A 16,594-nucleotide genomic window follows, 5' to 3' on the forward strand; every position below is an offset into this window, starting at 1 on the left:
CTTTCTGTACTTTATAGGGGGAGGCGTTCTCAAATCTCATCCGTCCGATTTAGAGGAGCAGACGAAAAGCAGAACGGGAACGAACGGCGGAGGGAAGGGGTTCTTTCAGTATTTTATAGGGGGCGGCGTTCTCAAATTCCATCCGTCCGATTTAGAGGCGCATGCTTACGTGGAGAGCATCTAAGGTCTTCAACGGAGAGAGTGAGAATAAACAGGGGGCGCTGTGGTCGTCAGATTGGACGTGAAACTCCGTTGGCTAAAGACTAAAACATCCTTATTTTGCCCAATGAGAGACGTAAATGGACTTTCAGTGAGCCGTTACCAGTGCTTCGTTAAATATTGACGTACGTACCCTCGTCAGCTGCACTGAGGTATCTTCGTCATTTATTGGATTTAATGAGTCCAATATATCAGAAAAAAAGCAGCGTTTAGGCACACAGTGACCATAGATTTTGACCTGGTTCCCCTGTTCCTAAGCATTTTTGTTGGATCCTATCCCGATCCATTTAGGAGGATGATGGGCAGGGCAGGGCGGGGGACAAGGTCTATACTTTTGCACTCGATCCCTTGGGGGGGAACTTTAGACCTCCGCACCCTCCTTTCCCTCTCAAAATAATCGTCCTTGTCCGGAAGCGGATCAGGTCATGCTGAACATGAGCGTTTTTGCTCATGCTGACATCATGGTCGTCCGATTTGCATTTTAAAAAGCTCAAAAGTCAACAAAACACATTCATCCAAAATGCAAACAGACGGCCACGATGTCGGCATGAGAAAAAACGCTCATGTTCAGCATGACCTGTTCTGCGCCCTCCTTGTCCTTGCTCCCACCTACCCTTCCCTCTTCGAGTATTTGTAAAGGTTTAGCTGCTACAGCTACAATGCTTTTAATTGGCAAGGAGAGTAAAAAATTATGAAAAAACATTAAATTAACATAAATATGAAAAAATAAGCCCCAAATGCTATGCCCAAGTAGACCCCAAATCAATAACATAAATATTAGAAAATGAATATCAAATGCCATCAGGCACAATTAAACCCAAAATCAATATGGCAGACATGAATAGAACAATTCTCACGTATGCATAGGAAAATAGTGGCACTAATAAGTATGCAAGTCGATCAAGTGGACTATAAAGGATATACGTTCGGTAAGATTCAATATAGTCATCAATAATCACAATACGAGACAACATCAAATGGAGGAGGAAAATTGCATATTGCAACCATCAAATGCTAAAAAAAATCTTCCAAATAATAAGTATTCGTTGAAGAAACTTGTCACACATGCAACAATGAAAAAGTATCTCATATACAAATATTTTATTGAAACAAAAGTCTTGCTCGTAAGGCTAAACTGTGCTCCTTCTCTTTGAATGGAGTAGTTGTATTCAGGACCTTAGGTAATGTCAAATTTTGTGATTTGATAGCAATTGTTGGAGTAACGGAAGTACCACCTTCATCAAACTTTAACTTTCATGGTCACTCTTGTGTGCATATCAAATAAGCACTCAACAACAAACCATGTATTTCTTGTTTACTTGTCCCCATCCTAGTGTGTTGTAAAGGTTCAATTGTCTTAAATTAGAGTTTTGAGATTCGAATTCAATCAGGAGCAGGTCTTACAAAAAGAGTGTCTTACAGAAATGAGATATACCTCGAGTTACCAAGATAGAAGGTTTCCCAAAAAGTTATGATGTAAGAAAATGCAAATGTGAAGTGGAAATTATGTGATAAACCAGTAGATTTGATGTTTGGATAGGTTTTTATGATAATTTAAAAATCAACAGTCAATAATGTAGCAAAGAGAAAACACTTTTATATCAAAATATTTAAATCCAAAACATGTTTGGTATTAAAATAATGAGGAGAGGCAAGACAAATAGTTGCAAACAGAGCCTTTTGCATCAATCAATGAAATCAGCATTCCTCTATCTTCGTTTCTCTATAAGAGAGACGAGGACGTTCAGACAAGAAAATCCTTTTCTACTCTGTATGGGTTTCACAGAGGGTAATGAAAAACAAGATTGTGACCCTAGATGGACAAAAAAAAGGGCAAGCGTTGATGGAGAGCCTTGTCCTGTAATTAGTAGACACACCGAACGTCCATGGGGGATACCCTTAATGGGACAATTCCAACGCCAAAAAGAAAAACTAAACGATATGGGAAAGGTAGCGAATAAGAGGTATAAAGAAGAGAGAGATAGTTCATGCAGAAATTGCCATGAGAGAGAGAGAGTAAAAAACTCCTGCCTGGTTTCACACGATGATCCCTCACCTTCTTCTTCTTCAAGCAGTGGAGTCACCATTTTCTGATTGATTTTAAGGGCTCTGACTACAACTCCTTGTCTCTAACTGAGATAGGAGCAACAAAATGGCTACAGAGTGGCACTAGTGGAAGGGTGAGGCAGAGGATGCAAGGGCGTGGAGGGGGCAACACAGCGGCAGCCGACAGGAGGAGCAGGAGGCAAATTGCAATCTGTCGTTTTAGTATTTACGGTTAGTATTAGAGTTATATATATATATATGAGTTATATGTAATTTTATTAATTAACTTAGGATATTTTAATGATTTTATTAACGCGGCAGGGCAAAGGATATTTAGGTAAAGACGCCAGGAATGGTTGAATCAGGATTATTCTAAGTATTTGAACTAAATTCAGTAATTGAACTAAAGATTGAATTTATGTTTTTGCTTTACCTAAATTTGCATAAGAAATTATTCTAAGTATTAAATGCACATTGAATCAGGATTATGTTATGATTTTGAGTTTGAGAATGCTTATGTTTTTGGAAATATTTCAGAAATCTGAATTTTCCAAATGATTTTTAAATGGATTTGAAAATATCCTTTAAGAGATGATTTTGAAGTTTAGAAATCAATTTTGATTGTGGAAATTGGAACTTGAAATGAATTTGAAAGTTTGGATTTTGAAGATTTTGAAATTGAATTCAAAGTTAAGTTTGGAAACCTGAGATCTAAATTGAATTAAAATAGAAAATCAAAATTGGAGTTTGATTTCTGAATTGAGAATTGAATTCAGAAATCAAACTTGGAATTGTATTTGGAAATTTAGGATTGGAAGTTCAAAAAGAAAATTCAAAATTTGATTTGGAATAAAAAATGAAAATTGAAATGAAATTCAAAATTAAGAATTGAAGTTTTAGAATGAAAAAATTGAAATAAAAACAGAATTCAAAACTTGGAATTTAAAAGAAATAAAGAATAATATTTGAAATTGAAATGAAATTCAAAGTAAAATTTTGAATTTTGAAAATGAAAAATAAAATTGATATTTAAAATTAAAATAAATCAACATTTGAAATTTGGAAATTGAAATTAAAACTTGGAATTGAAAATAAAATTCAAAGTTAAATTTAGAAATTTGAAAATGGAAAGTTAGAATTGAAAATAAGAATCGAAAATTGGAAATTGAAAATAGATATTTGAAATGGGATTTGAAATTAGATGAAATTGAATTTGAAATTTGAAAATAAACTTTGAACTTAGAAATAAAAAGTATTTTGAAAATCACTTGAAAAATTGAAAATAACTTGAATAATAATTTTGAAAAAAAGAATGATGCAATTCTATCTTAAATGATGAATATGATATTTCTTTGAAAAACATTTGAATTTTAATAAAAGTTTCATACTTTATAGAATTAAAAACAAGATTAATTTCTATATATTCATGAATAGGGCCACAAATATATTTTAATTTAATCTTTATTTAAAATTCTAATAAAAAAAAAGAAAAAGATTTTGTGCCTTTATAGAATTAAAACAAAATTAATTTTTAACATATTCATGACTAGGGCCACAAATACATTTTGAATTAATTTTTGTTTCAATTCAATTAAAGGGAAAAAAAGGAATTATGAAGAGATGGTGATTTTCAAAATGATCTAAAGTGTAGATTAAATTTTTATTTAATAAAGAATAATAATTTTAAGTATTATTCATATTCTGACTAGTGTCATAAATATGAACCTTACTTAAGATTATTTAACCTTCATTAAATGGTGTACTTATCATTCGTATTTTCCATAGTGTATTTCAAAAGAAAAGAAAAATGAATGAATACATCAATTATGCAATTTAATCTAAATGCTCATTCATTCTAAACTAAGCATAAAATGAAAATTTTTATTAATAGATTATTACAATGTTTGAATGAATTTACATCAATTAAAAATAAAGAGCAGAAAAATCATGCAAAATGAGCAAACATGTTAGAAATAAATGTAGGCATTTATGAATTTTCTTCAATTATTGAAAAATTGAGAAAATTTCATAATTTAGCCTTTTTATGCCCTGAAAAATGAAAGAAAAATCCATAAACATATTAGAAATTAATGAAATTTGATTTGAAGCTTCCTAATAACCTTAAAAGTGTCCTAGAATAAAAAAATGCAAAAAACGATTGGAGGAAAACCCGAATTTGGGTTTTCTTATCCAAGTAAAACATGATATTTCAAAATTAAGATATGCAAATTGACCCTATGAGAGTATTTCGAACGAATGGAAGCCTAAAACAACTCAAATTAAGCTAAAAATTATTTCATGAATTTTTAAATTGTCAATGAAGCATTTCTTTTTTACAGATCTTGAAAATCATTTTTAAAACTTGAGATATGATTGAAACATTGAGAAATAAATTTTGAAATCAAGAAATTGAGTTTTCATAGACAAGTTACTATAATTTTGAAGTTTTAGAGGTTAAAATGATTCAATTTCTCCCAAATTTATGGGAGAAGTTGCTTAGTTCAACCATAAAACAGTTACAATTTACAGATTTAGAAAATGATCTCCCATTAAGGAGATCCAATCTGGTCAAGTTGGCCAAAAATATGTAAAAGCCTGTGAAAAAACAACAACAAGGTTCTGGTTTTTTATCCAAATGATAAATGAAAACCTAATAAAAATTTATGAAAATTGACATGCATAAACTAGACATTTTAAAAAAAAAAACTCTATTTTACAGATCTAAAAAATGATATTTCATTAGGGAGATATAAATACAATAAGTTGATTTTAAGTCTAAGTAATGCCTGAAATTGAAAACAGACAATGTCTCAACTTAAAATGCAAAAGAAATAAAAGTACTTCATAAAAATTGATGAAAATTTTGTGAGATGAACTAGACATGCAGATTGAGAGGATACTTTTTACAGACTTCAAAAATGATCTCTCATTGGGGAGATATGACTCTGACAAAATGAATTAAAAATCAGACCCTAAAAGTGACACAATATAACAGGGTTGCGGTATTTAACCAAAATTAGGCATGAAAACACCATAGAAATTGATAAAATTTGGTTTGAACAAACTAGACTCAATGCTAGAGACATCCCTTTTTACAGATTTGAAAGATCATCTCTAGTTAGAGAGAAATTACTCCACCAAGTTGATCTAATTTCAGGCCAAATTTAGACGAGGCTAAATAGCAGGGTCCAAATCCTGATTTTTTTTAGAAATCAAACCAACTCAGATTGATCTGATTTTTGGTGGAGATCGCGAAAACATATTAATGAATATGCAGTAAAAAAATTAGATCAAAATAATATCTAATTATATGCAAAATGATGAAAGCAAAAATAGACCAGAATTGAAAATATCATCTCAACATAATTAAATGGAATAAAATCTTATAAATGAATTGATCCAATGATTAATCATGAGATCTATCATTCTAGATCATAGATGATAATGAAAATGATATAAAAACATAATCAAAAGTATATAAAATAAAATTAAAAGCATTGGAGCATAAATTGAAATTGATTTGACCCATAGAATGTGGAATTTGATCTATTGAAGATCAAATCCCAATTCTAAATGGCTAGAATGAAAATGCATAAAGTAAATGACAATTTGAATAGATCAAAACATAGAAAATAAAAATTGACATGAAATTAAGATAGATCTATATTGCTATTACATAAAATTGAAAGAAAATTACAAGAAAGAAGAGAAGAAAGAGGGGGTGATTTTTGAGAAATTGAAAAAAATTCAAAAAGAAAAGAAAAAAAATAGAAAATAGGAGAGAGAGAGACCCACATTGGCTTTCTTCTTCTTCACTCCAGCCACCAAGAGAGGAGCCAAAGAGGAGGAGGAGCACTTGATAGAGAGAAGAGTAGAAGAAAAAGAGAGAATTCTTTTTTATTCTCTCAATTTCTTAAATTTTCAACTTATGAAAGAAGAGACCCCAAGGATCGTATTTATAGCTTGAAATAGGGGTAGCTTAAGCAAAAATGAGTGATGTGGGACTAAAAAATCTCCAAAAAGGTGGTACCAAGCCCATGTAGGCATTTTCTTTTTTTTCAAATGGGTAAAATGGGAAGTTTGGCAAAACTTTGACAATTGGCATCACTTTGCAAAGTGATGCCCATGTGTGCTATTTAAAGGTAAAAAGGGTTTTTAAAAGTAGCTTAAAAAATGATTTTTGTTTAATTTCAAAAATATCAAGTGGCGCCTCTTCTTTGAAAATACATTTTTGATTTTTTATTTTAAAATCCAAATGAAAAGTGAGGTGAAATATGAAAAATAAAAAGGAGAATTTGGAAATAATTGGATTCAAAAATCCACTTTTGATTTATAAAATTCAAATTAGTCAAAAACCGAATCTAGTTTGAATTTTGAGAATTTTTGCAAAATAATGATTTCTGGATTTTAAAATTCAAAGATTATTCTTGAAATTGGGGATAAAAATTAGATTTTGATTTTGAATTTGAAATCCCCAAATTGATTTTGAATAAAAATTGAAATTTGAAACTGGATTTGGATCTATTTTGATATTTTGAAACCCAAACTGAATTTTAAACTGGATCCAAGGTATTTTTCAAAAGAATTTTGCAAAATGGTGGATTTTAATTTAAAATCCAAAGATTGATTTTGAAATTAGGATAAAATTGAGTTTTTTGAAAAGGATCTGGATTCGAAGTTTTGAAAAAGATTGGATCCGAATCTCAATTTGAAGAAGATTAGTTTGAATGGAAATTGAACCCTAAATATGGATTTCTGAAGAATTGAAAATGGAAAAGGCCCAAATTTATAATAAAATTGGAAATTAAATTTGGATCTGGGATCCAACTCAGAGGATGAAATTGGATCTTGAATCTAGAACGAAATCCAAGAAGTGAATACTGAATCTCTGATGTTAGATGAATCAGAGTTCAGAAATTGATTGAATTAAACTTTTGAACAGATCAGAAGGTGGATCCAGACTAAAATGGATCCGAAATGGCTTAATTGGATCCTGGATATCTGATGAGATATTCCAGGTTCAAAGAACGAATTGGACTCTTGATATAGATTTCTGAATAAACCAGATAAAAAATCCAGGTCTGAGAAGAAATTACACACCAGATCTAGCATTGGATCCAATATCTGAATTGAAATGGATCGGATCTCAGATATTGATAAGATATTAGGTGAAGGAATTGATCCGAGCCCGAATTTGGGGTCTGTCCCAGTTCAAAAATTGTTGGAAACAGTGTCCTAGGTAAAAAAAATTTTTGGTATTTGCCCTGGAGGGGCAGAAACACAGTACTAGACTGGTTTGAACTAATTTAAAATCGACTGGATTAAACTGAATCTGAAGCTAGTTATACTCGAATGAAATAAATCTGGAGCTAGAACACTAGCTCAACCAGTTGAGGTTAGCTCAATTTGGACAGAATTAAGCTCAAACGAGCTAAAAATGAGCTCAAATGAGCTGATATAAAGGTTTGAGTGACTTTGAACTGGATTTGAGCTGTTTGAACTCCTGGTGAACTTAGATTAGACTCGCTGGGATGAGATCTAATAGATTTGATTGACTCAAAAACAGTTTGGTTAAGATTTGAGCTAAAGCGAGCTTATTTTGCTAGAAACGAGTAAATTAGCTGAAATGGTCAAGATTTGCTCATCGTGAGCTGAGAGGAGCTAGAAATGACAGACATTCTAACTTTTCTGAACTTGAGATGAGTTTGGTTAAACCTAATTGATGAAAGGTCTAAGGGTGACTCAGGATAAAATGGTAATTTTATTGACCAACATGGTAAAATTGACCTTTAGACTGGAGTGAACCTAAGGGAGGACTTTATATCGCCCTGTAAGAGACTGGCATCTGTAAAATGAGGGTGTCTGGAATGAACTTGGAAAATTTGGGGTGTTTACAAATGCCCCTCTTTGCTGCTAAGCCGGTTAAAAGCCGAGCTTAGCGGCAAAGAAAAATACACCAAATTTTAAAAAAAATGCCCAGTTAGAAAAGTCTGACTATGTATGAAAGAATTGATTTTGAAGGGCCCTCATAAGATGAGGTTCAAACTTAATACCTTATCCTGAATGGCTTCGAGGAGGACAAAATCCTCGAGAGTGAAATGATTGGATAAAAGAAATGAGGAAATTATGATGAAACTTTTGAATTTTGTAAGAAAAAAAGAGATTGTAAAAGGCAAGGAAAATGAAATCCCTGAAGCTTTGAAAAAGGAAAATTTTGATCATAGAGAAGTCGCATGGTTGAGACAAGATAAACTTTTAAAATTATCTTTTTGTAGAAAATTCAGGTTTAGCCCTTAACCTCAATGAGACAAAAATATACCTTGTCATAATAAGGCTCAAGTTTTACCCTTACTTGAACGAGAACGAAAGAAATACCTCGTCAAAATGAGACTTAGGTTTAACCCTTACCTGAATGGAAATGAAAGAAATACCTCGTCAGAATGAGGCTCAGGTTTAACCCTTACCTGAATGAGAATGAAAGAAATACCTTATCAGAATGAGGCTCAAGTTTAACCCTTACCTGAATGAGAACGAAAGAAATACCTTGTCAGAATAAGACTTAGGTTTAATCCTTACCTGAACGGGAACAAAAAAAATACCTCGTCAGAATGAGGCTCAGGTTTAACCCTTACCTGAACAGGAACAAAAGAAATACCTTGTCAGAATTAGGCTCAAGTTTAACCCTTACCTGAACGGGATTGAAAGAAATACCTCGTCAGAATGAGGCTCAAGTTTTACCCTTACCTAAACGAGAACGAAAAAAATATGAAATCTTCAAATGAAGAAACCATGATGGGACTTCTGGATTTGCACAAAGAATCCAAAAGGGGTTGTAAAAGACATAGAAAATGGGGGTCCCTGAAGCTTAAAAAGGGATACAGAATGGGGCGTCTCATGATTGAGACTAAAATGAGCTTTTGAAATAACTTTTTGTGCAACCAGGCTCGATCTTGAACCTGAAAAATAACTGTCTATGGTGGGACAGTGGGGAAAACAGGGAAATATGCGGATCTGAGAGCCCGAGCGCTCAGACCAAACAGAAAGGAAGGATCTTGAAAACTCCGATTATCAAGTCCTGAAAAAGGGATAAATGGGGTGCCAGGATGTATAAAAAAGAAATCAAATTCTTATTTCATGTTAGGATAACCAGAAAATTTTGCCAACAAGATAAAACTGTAGCTGATTCAAATATTGAAAATGTGTACGTATGTGCAGGAGATATTCTCTCTTTTGCCTAAAGTATTTCCTCCAACGAGGTTAACTCTTATTGAATCAAGAATCAAAATTCGAATTTGTTGCCATTGAGCTTCTTCAAGGAAGCTATCCATTTCCTTGATATGAAAAGAGAGAAATTATTCTCAGTTTCATAAAAACAAATGATGAAAAAATATTGACGAAAGAATTTCGCATAAATAAAGATAATTTATGGCAATTTTGGCAGTTTGATATCTGAGGTTTTCTTAAGATGATATTTTTACACTCTTTTTGAGACATTGAGCTTTCTTGGGATTTGGTGAGAAGTTCATTACATCAAATCCTTCATCTCAGAGATGTTCTGATTTTCTCTGAAAGGGTATATCACACGCTCCTTCAACTTGAAGCTGGTCCGAGCCTTCTTTGTCTCAGGAATTATACTGATGATATTGTCTCTTTAATTGAAATCTTTTGATGATAATCAAATATCTTTTAGGGTTTGTCAGGAGGTTCATCGTATCAGCCTTCAACTCAGCGATGATCTGAACTTTCCCTGAAAGGATCCATCACATGCTCCTTCAACTTGGAGATAATTCGACTCTTCTTTGTCCCCAGGGGTCTAACTCATTTATCGATCTTCAACTTGACAATAGTAGACAGATCTCTTTTACAGACAATCAACTATGCTTGCTTTATAGAGAGAATTGAGTGAATTCTTTATTGCTTAGGATATCTCTTGCTGCCTTATTGCTAGAAAATTGTCTTTAAAAATGCGTCATAGATATGATCAATATCAATTCATTTTTGGCTTTTCAAAATAATTGAATGTTCATTTGCGACCATATCAAGGATTTTTCCTTCATCATTTTGGTCGACAAATAGAAGAAAGAATCAAATTTTGCTCTTTTTTGCAAAAAAATCACCTTTTTTAAAGGAATAATAGAGGTAATTTGAGGTGATTCTTTTGTGAATAAAATCTTGAAATCAACAAGTAGTTTTGGTGACAAATTGACAAGATATCTTAAAAATCCTTGGTGAAATAATTACTTGATTTCAAATTAATAAATCCATGGCTAGAAATTACTTCTTTTTTCCCCAAGAAAAGTTCAGGTTTGACCCTTAACCTGAATGGGTGGTAAGAAATACTCATTTTTTTCTGAAAAAGGAGGCGTTTGCAAAACAAAACTTTCGAAGATAAATTAAGTTTTCATCAAAACTCCTTATTCTTAGGCTTCTCTTATGGAAATGTGACAAAAAATGAGTCAAAAAATATATCATAGAAGAGCGAGTGCATCACACTCTTCCTGAAAAAGGATCTTCTATGACGGGGAGGCTAAAATTAGCTGAAATGGTCAAGATTTGCTCGTCGTGAGCTTAGAAGAGCTAGAAATGGCAGACATTCTAACTTTTCTAAACTTAAGATGAGTTTGGTTAAACTTAACTGACGAAAGGTCTAAGGGCGACTCAGGGTAAAACAATAATTTTATTGACCGAACGAGGTAAAACTGAGCTCTAGACTGGAGTAAACCTAAGGGGGGGGGGGACTCTATATCGCCCTGCAGGAGACTGGCATCTGTAAAATGAGGGTGTCTGGAATAGACTTGAAAAATTTGAGGTGTTTACATGACATCAACGGGTCATCCCAATATTTGTGATTTTCAATAAATCCGCATATAAAGAGCATATTCACATTGAGCTTATTTGCAAAGTTAGTACATCATTTTTAATAATCATTTTATAAAGCGAACTTTACATAAATTCATACATTTTATGCATAGATCGATGGATATTTGTGGATCTTCTTGAGGATCAATTCCTAATTTTTTTTGCATAATATCTCACAAATATCATATTATATACGAATTTAGTATGATATTTGCCATGTTACAATGATGATTTTAATTACATGAGGTTCACAAATTTGGTTATTCAAACTCTCTTACGCCTGAAAAAAAAAGTAAATTTAAATTTTAATGAGAGTCTGTGATACCAAGTGCGTATAAATATACCTTGCAAATCTTAAGCCGTTTGTTGGTGCGAAGGTTTAGACATGGCCCCCACAAATTATTATTCAAAGTACCACTGGGGTTGGGAGACGTGCACTGACAGCTCCTGCCAACAACACGGAGCCCCAGTTGGTGCAAATTCTGGAGCAATTACAAGAACAAAAAGGTTATAAACATAGTTACCAAGAGAAGCGAAACAGACGCTGGAAGCAATGCATAAAGCCAAAGCAGATAAGCGAGTGCTAAAAAACAGTATGAAGCAAGAAGATTCATTTTGAAAGCAAAACAGCATGAGAAGCAAAAAAAAAACGTGGAAGAAATGAGAAAGATACGAGTGGAAAACGATGGAGAAGCAAAAGAGAAACTGAAAATATAAATATTAACATGAAAAAACACAAAAGAAGCAAGCAAGGAGAAAATGTTAAAGTGATAAAAATCAAGTGGAAAACAAAAAGAAAGCAAGAGAGAAGCGAGTAAGAATCACACCATATGGGAGGCGCTCTTCCAACAGTTTCTCGTAGCGCTTCCGGCTTCCTAAGAAGTGCTGCTCTAGGAAGGCACTTCCAGTACCTATGGTTATAAATAAAATGAATATCCCATTGGGCCCAAACCCAGATCTTTTGAGACCTTATTCGGTCACCTTTTGTTTCTCAGCATGAGGACCCAGTCTGATGGATCCATTTGCATCAGGTTCAGCCAAGAGCAGTTAGGCAATCACGCACAGGTCCCAATCTCTCTCGATAAAACAAGAGCCACCAGCGAAAAATATATATATTACAAATAATAAAATAATAAAAAAAGCGACCATTGGAAAGGTCAAGGATTCATAAGAGCCTTTTGTAAGTGGTCAACAATCAACACCACCATCATGGCAGCACCTAAAGCTGGGTCACCAATGGCCTCTAGCAGCAAGCCACTCAAACCAAACCAGATATCACCAAGTGTTACTGCTAAGAAATGGACATAAAAGGGAAAGCACTACTGCTAAGAAACGGAGCAAACAAAAAAAAATCACCAAACCAAGTGCCCAAAGAATAGTGTACTAAAACACTGAACTTGCATATAATGAAAGATTGGCACCCAATATTCCCCAGATGATGCTCAAGGTTTCATACACTTAAATGCCAATCAAGATAACAAGCCAAACTGCAAAACTTGTTGAAGCTACTAGACTCAAAGTACTACCACCCCATTCTGAGGAATCAAAACAAAGATAAAACCCTAATGATGAATTGGAAAAGATCCTAGGCAACCCCACAATTCGAACTTCCCAACGCCTCCCCCTCAAGCATTCTTCTGAGCAAGCTTGTCTATAAGATTGGCAGCCTCTTCAACAGTTGTTATGCTCTGCGAGTTCTCTTCCTCCACAGTGATGCCGAATTCCTCCTCGATTCCCATCACTATTTCCACCTGTGGATGAAAAATCCCAATTAGATGTTAATTAAACATTAACAAAACACACTAACATACCCATAATTAATACTAACAACATGCAAAAATGTTCATAAAAGAAAGAAAAGTTATAAATCCGATTTGATCTTCCGGCCTAAAATTAAAAGCAGGAGATACCGTGTCAAGGGAATCGGCACCGAGATCACTAAATTTTGATTCAGGGGTTAGAGTAGACTCAGGAGGCAAGGCCAATTGCTTCCTGACTATTTCACACACCTTCTGCACTGTTTCTGGTTTGGCCTGCATGTATCTTGGATAGTTAAGCCAAATAGATAGTTTAGGCAAATGGGGATAACTTTGGTAAAAAGGAGTGCTTACAGAGCATCTAACACTGCGCCGGAGTGATGGGAACCGATTTCCCATCTTTGAGAAACAAACCACGTTGATGAGAGTATTCCTGCCTGCCACCTGACAAAAAACTTAAACGATAGGTATCAGTGATAAACAGGAGATGCAACTTCTTGTTCTTTTCTCAACACTGAGTTCAACTTCTAGAAGTTCAAAAGCAAATACTGATTGCATTTACGCAATGAGAGTAGAGGACGAGAAACAAACTAATATACAGAAAATGAAATTATGGCATATGCATATTTTGTGAAAACTACAACAACAAATGTTATTGCACCAAAGCCGTTTAATCACAAGTTTTCGTTTACCTATTTATGAGTTAGGTACCAGTGTTACATGATATATATTCTGTTTACAATGATGAGGACTCCTAGCATCCTTCCATCCTAATATGCCGGAAACAGTTAGAGAGATCATTATATATTTTGTAGAGAACATTCAGTTTGATGGTACGACAACTGAGAAGGTAACTGCATCAACTATTGCTTTTCAAAGGAACTTAATAACCCATAACCTAAAACTGCATATGAGTTTTCATCTTGATATGCAGTCTATCATAAGAAAAAAGACTCCTAATCTTCATAGTTCTTTCAATAAATTTAACTAAATATTCGATAACATTGCACATTTATGGAGGAAACACACAGAATACACACATGGGTGACACCTGAGATGCATGATAGGCGATGGTGTGCAAGAAAATTACCAAAAACTTAAAGAGAATTTTGTGTTACATTCGAAATGTGTTTTTTGCATGCACATGCATGGGATGGGCAGAAGATAGATTCTGAAGACACATTCAGTATTTTTTATTTTGACCCTGATATGTTCTCTTATACATTAAGAGCATGCTATAATAATAAAAATAGAAGAAGATTAAAGCGCGTACACCATAGATAAGAAAGTCATGCTACTAGGACCAATATGTTTTATAGAACTGCCAGTCATGAGATAAAAAAATGAAATATTATCAAGAGACTGTAAAAAAGCAGGGTTCTAAATTCTTCAGCAACCAATTTTCAAAAATGCTCTTGATCCAGGAGTCACACCTAAAAACCCTAGACTTAAGTTCCATATTAATTTTCAGAAGAAAAGATTGATAACAAAAACCAATAGTCAAGCAGCAGCAAAGCAACCAAACCATTTAAAAGGCTACCAGGGCATGGCATAGAAATAGGTAAGGGAGAGCATATTGATAATGCTCTTGATGACACACCTAAAAGTCCTAACTTGTAAAAGTATGTACAGGAACTGCATAACCAAAAAACTCACTGAGAAGACTGCCTGGGAATAGGTAAAATTTTTTTATAAAAATGGTTGCTTGAAAAGGCACTCACATGCGTGAGCAAACTACAGAGAAGATCTTCTCAACATGCAGAAGTCACCAAACACATTCAATTAGTGCAGATGCTGGAACCAATGTCCTTTACAAAGCACATACAACTAAAGCAATAGCAGATTCAAACAACCCACATAACATAAATATTTCAAAAATAAAGGTAGAACAAGGCTCCACATGATGAAAACAGTATAAGTTGATTATGACCAACAGTGATACCACCAGTATATCCACCCACAAAACAGAGAAGAATCATCTCGAGTACCATTTTAAAACATAACAGTACATTGAGAAGATGAGTAGCACACACATATGCTAGGGTTGCAAATGGTTCGGATTCATGATGGGGCTTTTGCAAATTTTGGCTGTTCGGGATCTGACTCCCCAATGTATTTTCTGATATGAAATCAGAACCATTTGCATCCGTCAAATCCAAATACGCTGAAACCAATGGATAATTAAAGAGTGGAACATCTGATTCCTACATCATGAGTAACCTCTAGAAGAGGAAACTCAAGAAAAAAAGGTACGAAACAACCATCTGCAATTCCAAGGTCTGACTAAAAAAAAGACATTGAACAACCCACAAACATGCCTGGCACATAAAAATATCAGCCCTGCTTTTTTAAGCCCGACAGAAATCAGTCCACAAGGGGGTAAACATTTAACATGAGGTTGAAACTTGAAACCCAGGCTGAAAATGCATCCCTAAACCCCATTGACTCTCCAGCCATCCGTCATTCCGAGAATATTTCACTGTTTCATAGCTTGATGGTGAATATAGGCTTTATTAAGATCCCAAAATGTCGAGATTTGATTGGAGCGAGATCAGAGCAAGTAACTATCTTCTGGCATTGATTGCATGGCTGTTAAATTTTGGAGCATATTGTTAGATATAGAAAGTAGATGTTCGCGAAAAAAGGCACAACAGACCTGCTTGTTAGGGATGTATACTCAAAACAACGTCAGTTACAACTTGCATAGCAAAATTTAGGCTTTATACAATAAGGATCCCCCTCAAACACCACCCATTCCGAATATCGCACGCTGGTTGTTGGGGTTTTCTATTTATTTTTTCTACTCGGTTTCCTTTTCCACCTCTTTCAATCCAACAGTTCCATATTTCTTTGTATCAAACGCAGATAACAACATAATCAAATAGCAAATCGCCATCAAACAAAAAAAAAACAAAACAAACGTATCAAGAGAAAATAAGGACCAAATTACACCAAGATTCAGATTTCGCAAATCATAAAATCAAAACCCACAAGAATCAAACAGGAAATTTCAAGGGAAAAAAAAGTATCTACACACAAAACCCATCTCTCACTCAGATCTACCATGAAATTCCAAGTCTCCATACGAATGAAGACAAATTTTAAGCTTTATCGACCACAAAAAAACCGCATTTTTTCACGGATATCTGCGACAGAATAATCTAGCGAAAACTCCATATCGGATCCGTCTAGTAAAAAGAACAACGTCGCTAAAAAATAACGAAAAATCGGTAAAAACCCGATTCTTACCGTGGCGGATCGGCCCGGAAGAACAGCCGAAGATCTGAAATTGAGGGAAGAGGCAGGGACGGTAGCCATTGATGAGCGAGGAAGTGAGCACAGAGCAGAGAGAGAGAGAGAGAGAGAGAGGTGAAGGATAGTATGATTATCCTCATGAGGTATTTATAGGAACCCTAGATTCCCTTACCCTCTGAGATACTGTATTTTTTTGTATTATATTATTTTATTTCCCTTTAATTTATTTATTTGTAGTTTGGGGCCTATTGACAAGTTGGCAAGTTGGCGCACCCAAAACGATGTGGGTTTGGTCCCAACCAAGGCCCTTCGTGTGGTCGCTAAACTGCTCTGAAAGTAGGGTGTCAACGGGTTGGGTTTGACCCGGACCCGACCCGTACGAACCCCTATAGGGTCAGGTAGGTCTACCAATGGGTCGGGTTTGCTTGGTATAAAGTTATGATTTCTTTCTGGTACCC

General features: G+C 34.3%; 1 protein-coding gene across 1 annotated transcript; it reads right to left on the bottom strand.

Moving 5' to 3' along the window:
* Positions 1-12,505: 12,505 nt before the first annotated feature.
* Positions 12,506-16,259, bottom strand: LOC149840407 (acyl carrier protein 1, chloroplastic-like). Its single transcript, XM_090003154.1, has 4 exons — positions 16,131-16,259; positions 13,236-13,325; positions 13,035-13,157; positions 12,506-12,875 (listed from the first exon to the last, which is right to left on the bottom strand). The coding sequence occupies exons 1-4, from the start codon at positions 16,197-16,199 to the stop codon at positions 12,750-12,752; spliced, it is 408 nt and encodes a 135-aa protein (XP_089859280.1). The 5' UTR covers positions 16,200-16,259; the 3' UTR covers positions 12,506-12,749.
* Positions 16,260-16,594: the final 335 nt, after the last annotated feature.

Source organism: Nuphar pumila, chromosome 4 (genome assembly GCF_984573655.1).
Source record: "Nuphar pumila chromosome 4, dmNupPumi1.hap1.1, whole genome shotgun sequence".
NCBI lineage: Eukaryota > Viridiplantae > Streptophyta > Magnoliopsida > Nymphaeales > Nymphaeaceae > Nuphar > Nuphar pumila.

Bases quoted from the DNA above. Each gene is read 5' to 3' on its own strand.
- LOC149840407 (XM_090003154.1), bottom strand. From the start codon at position 16,199: ATGGCTACCGTCCCTGCCTCTTCCCTCAATTTCAGATCTTCGGCTGTT. The intron at 13,158-13,235 runs GTAAGCACTCCT...AGATACATGCAG, and splicing joins GGCGCAGTGTTAGATGCTCT to GCCAAACCAGAAACAGTGCA. The intron at 12,876-13,034 runs GTATCTCCTGCT...TTTCATCCACAG, and splicing joins GTGCCGATTCCCTTGACACG to GTGGAAATAGTGATGGGAAT.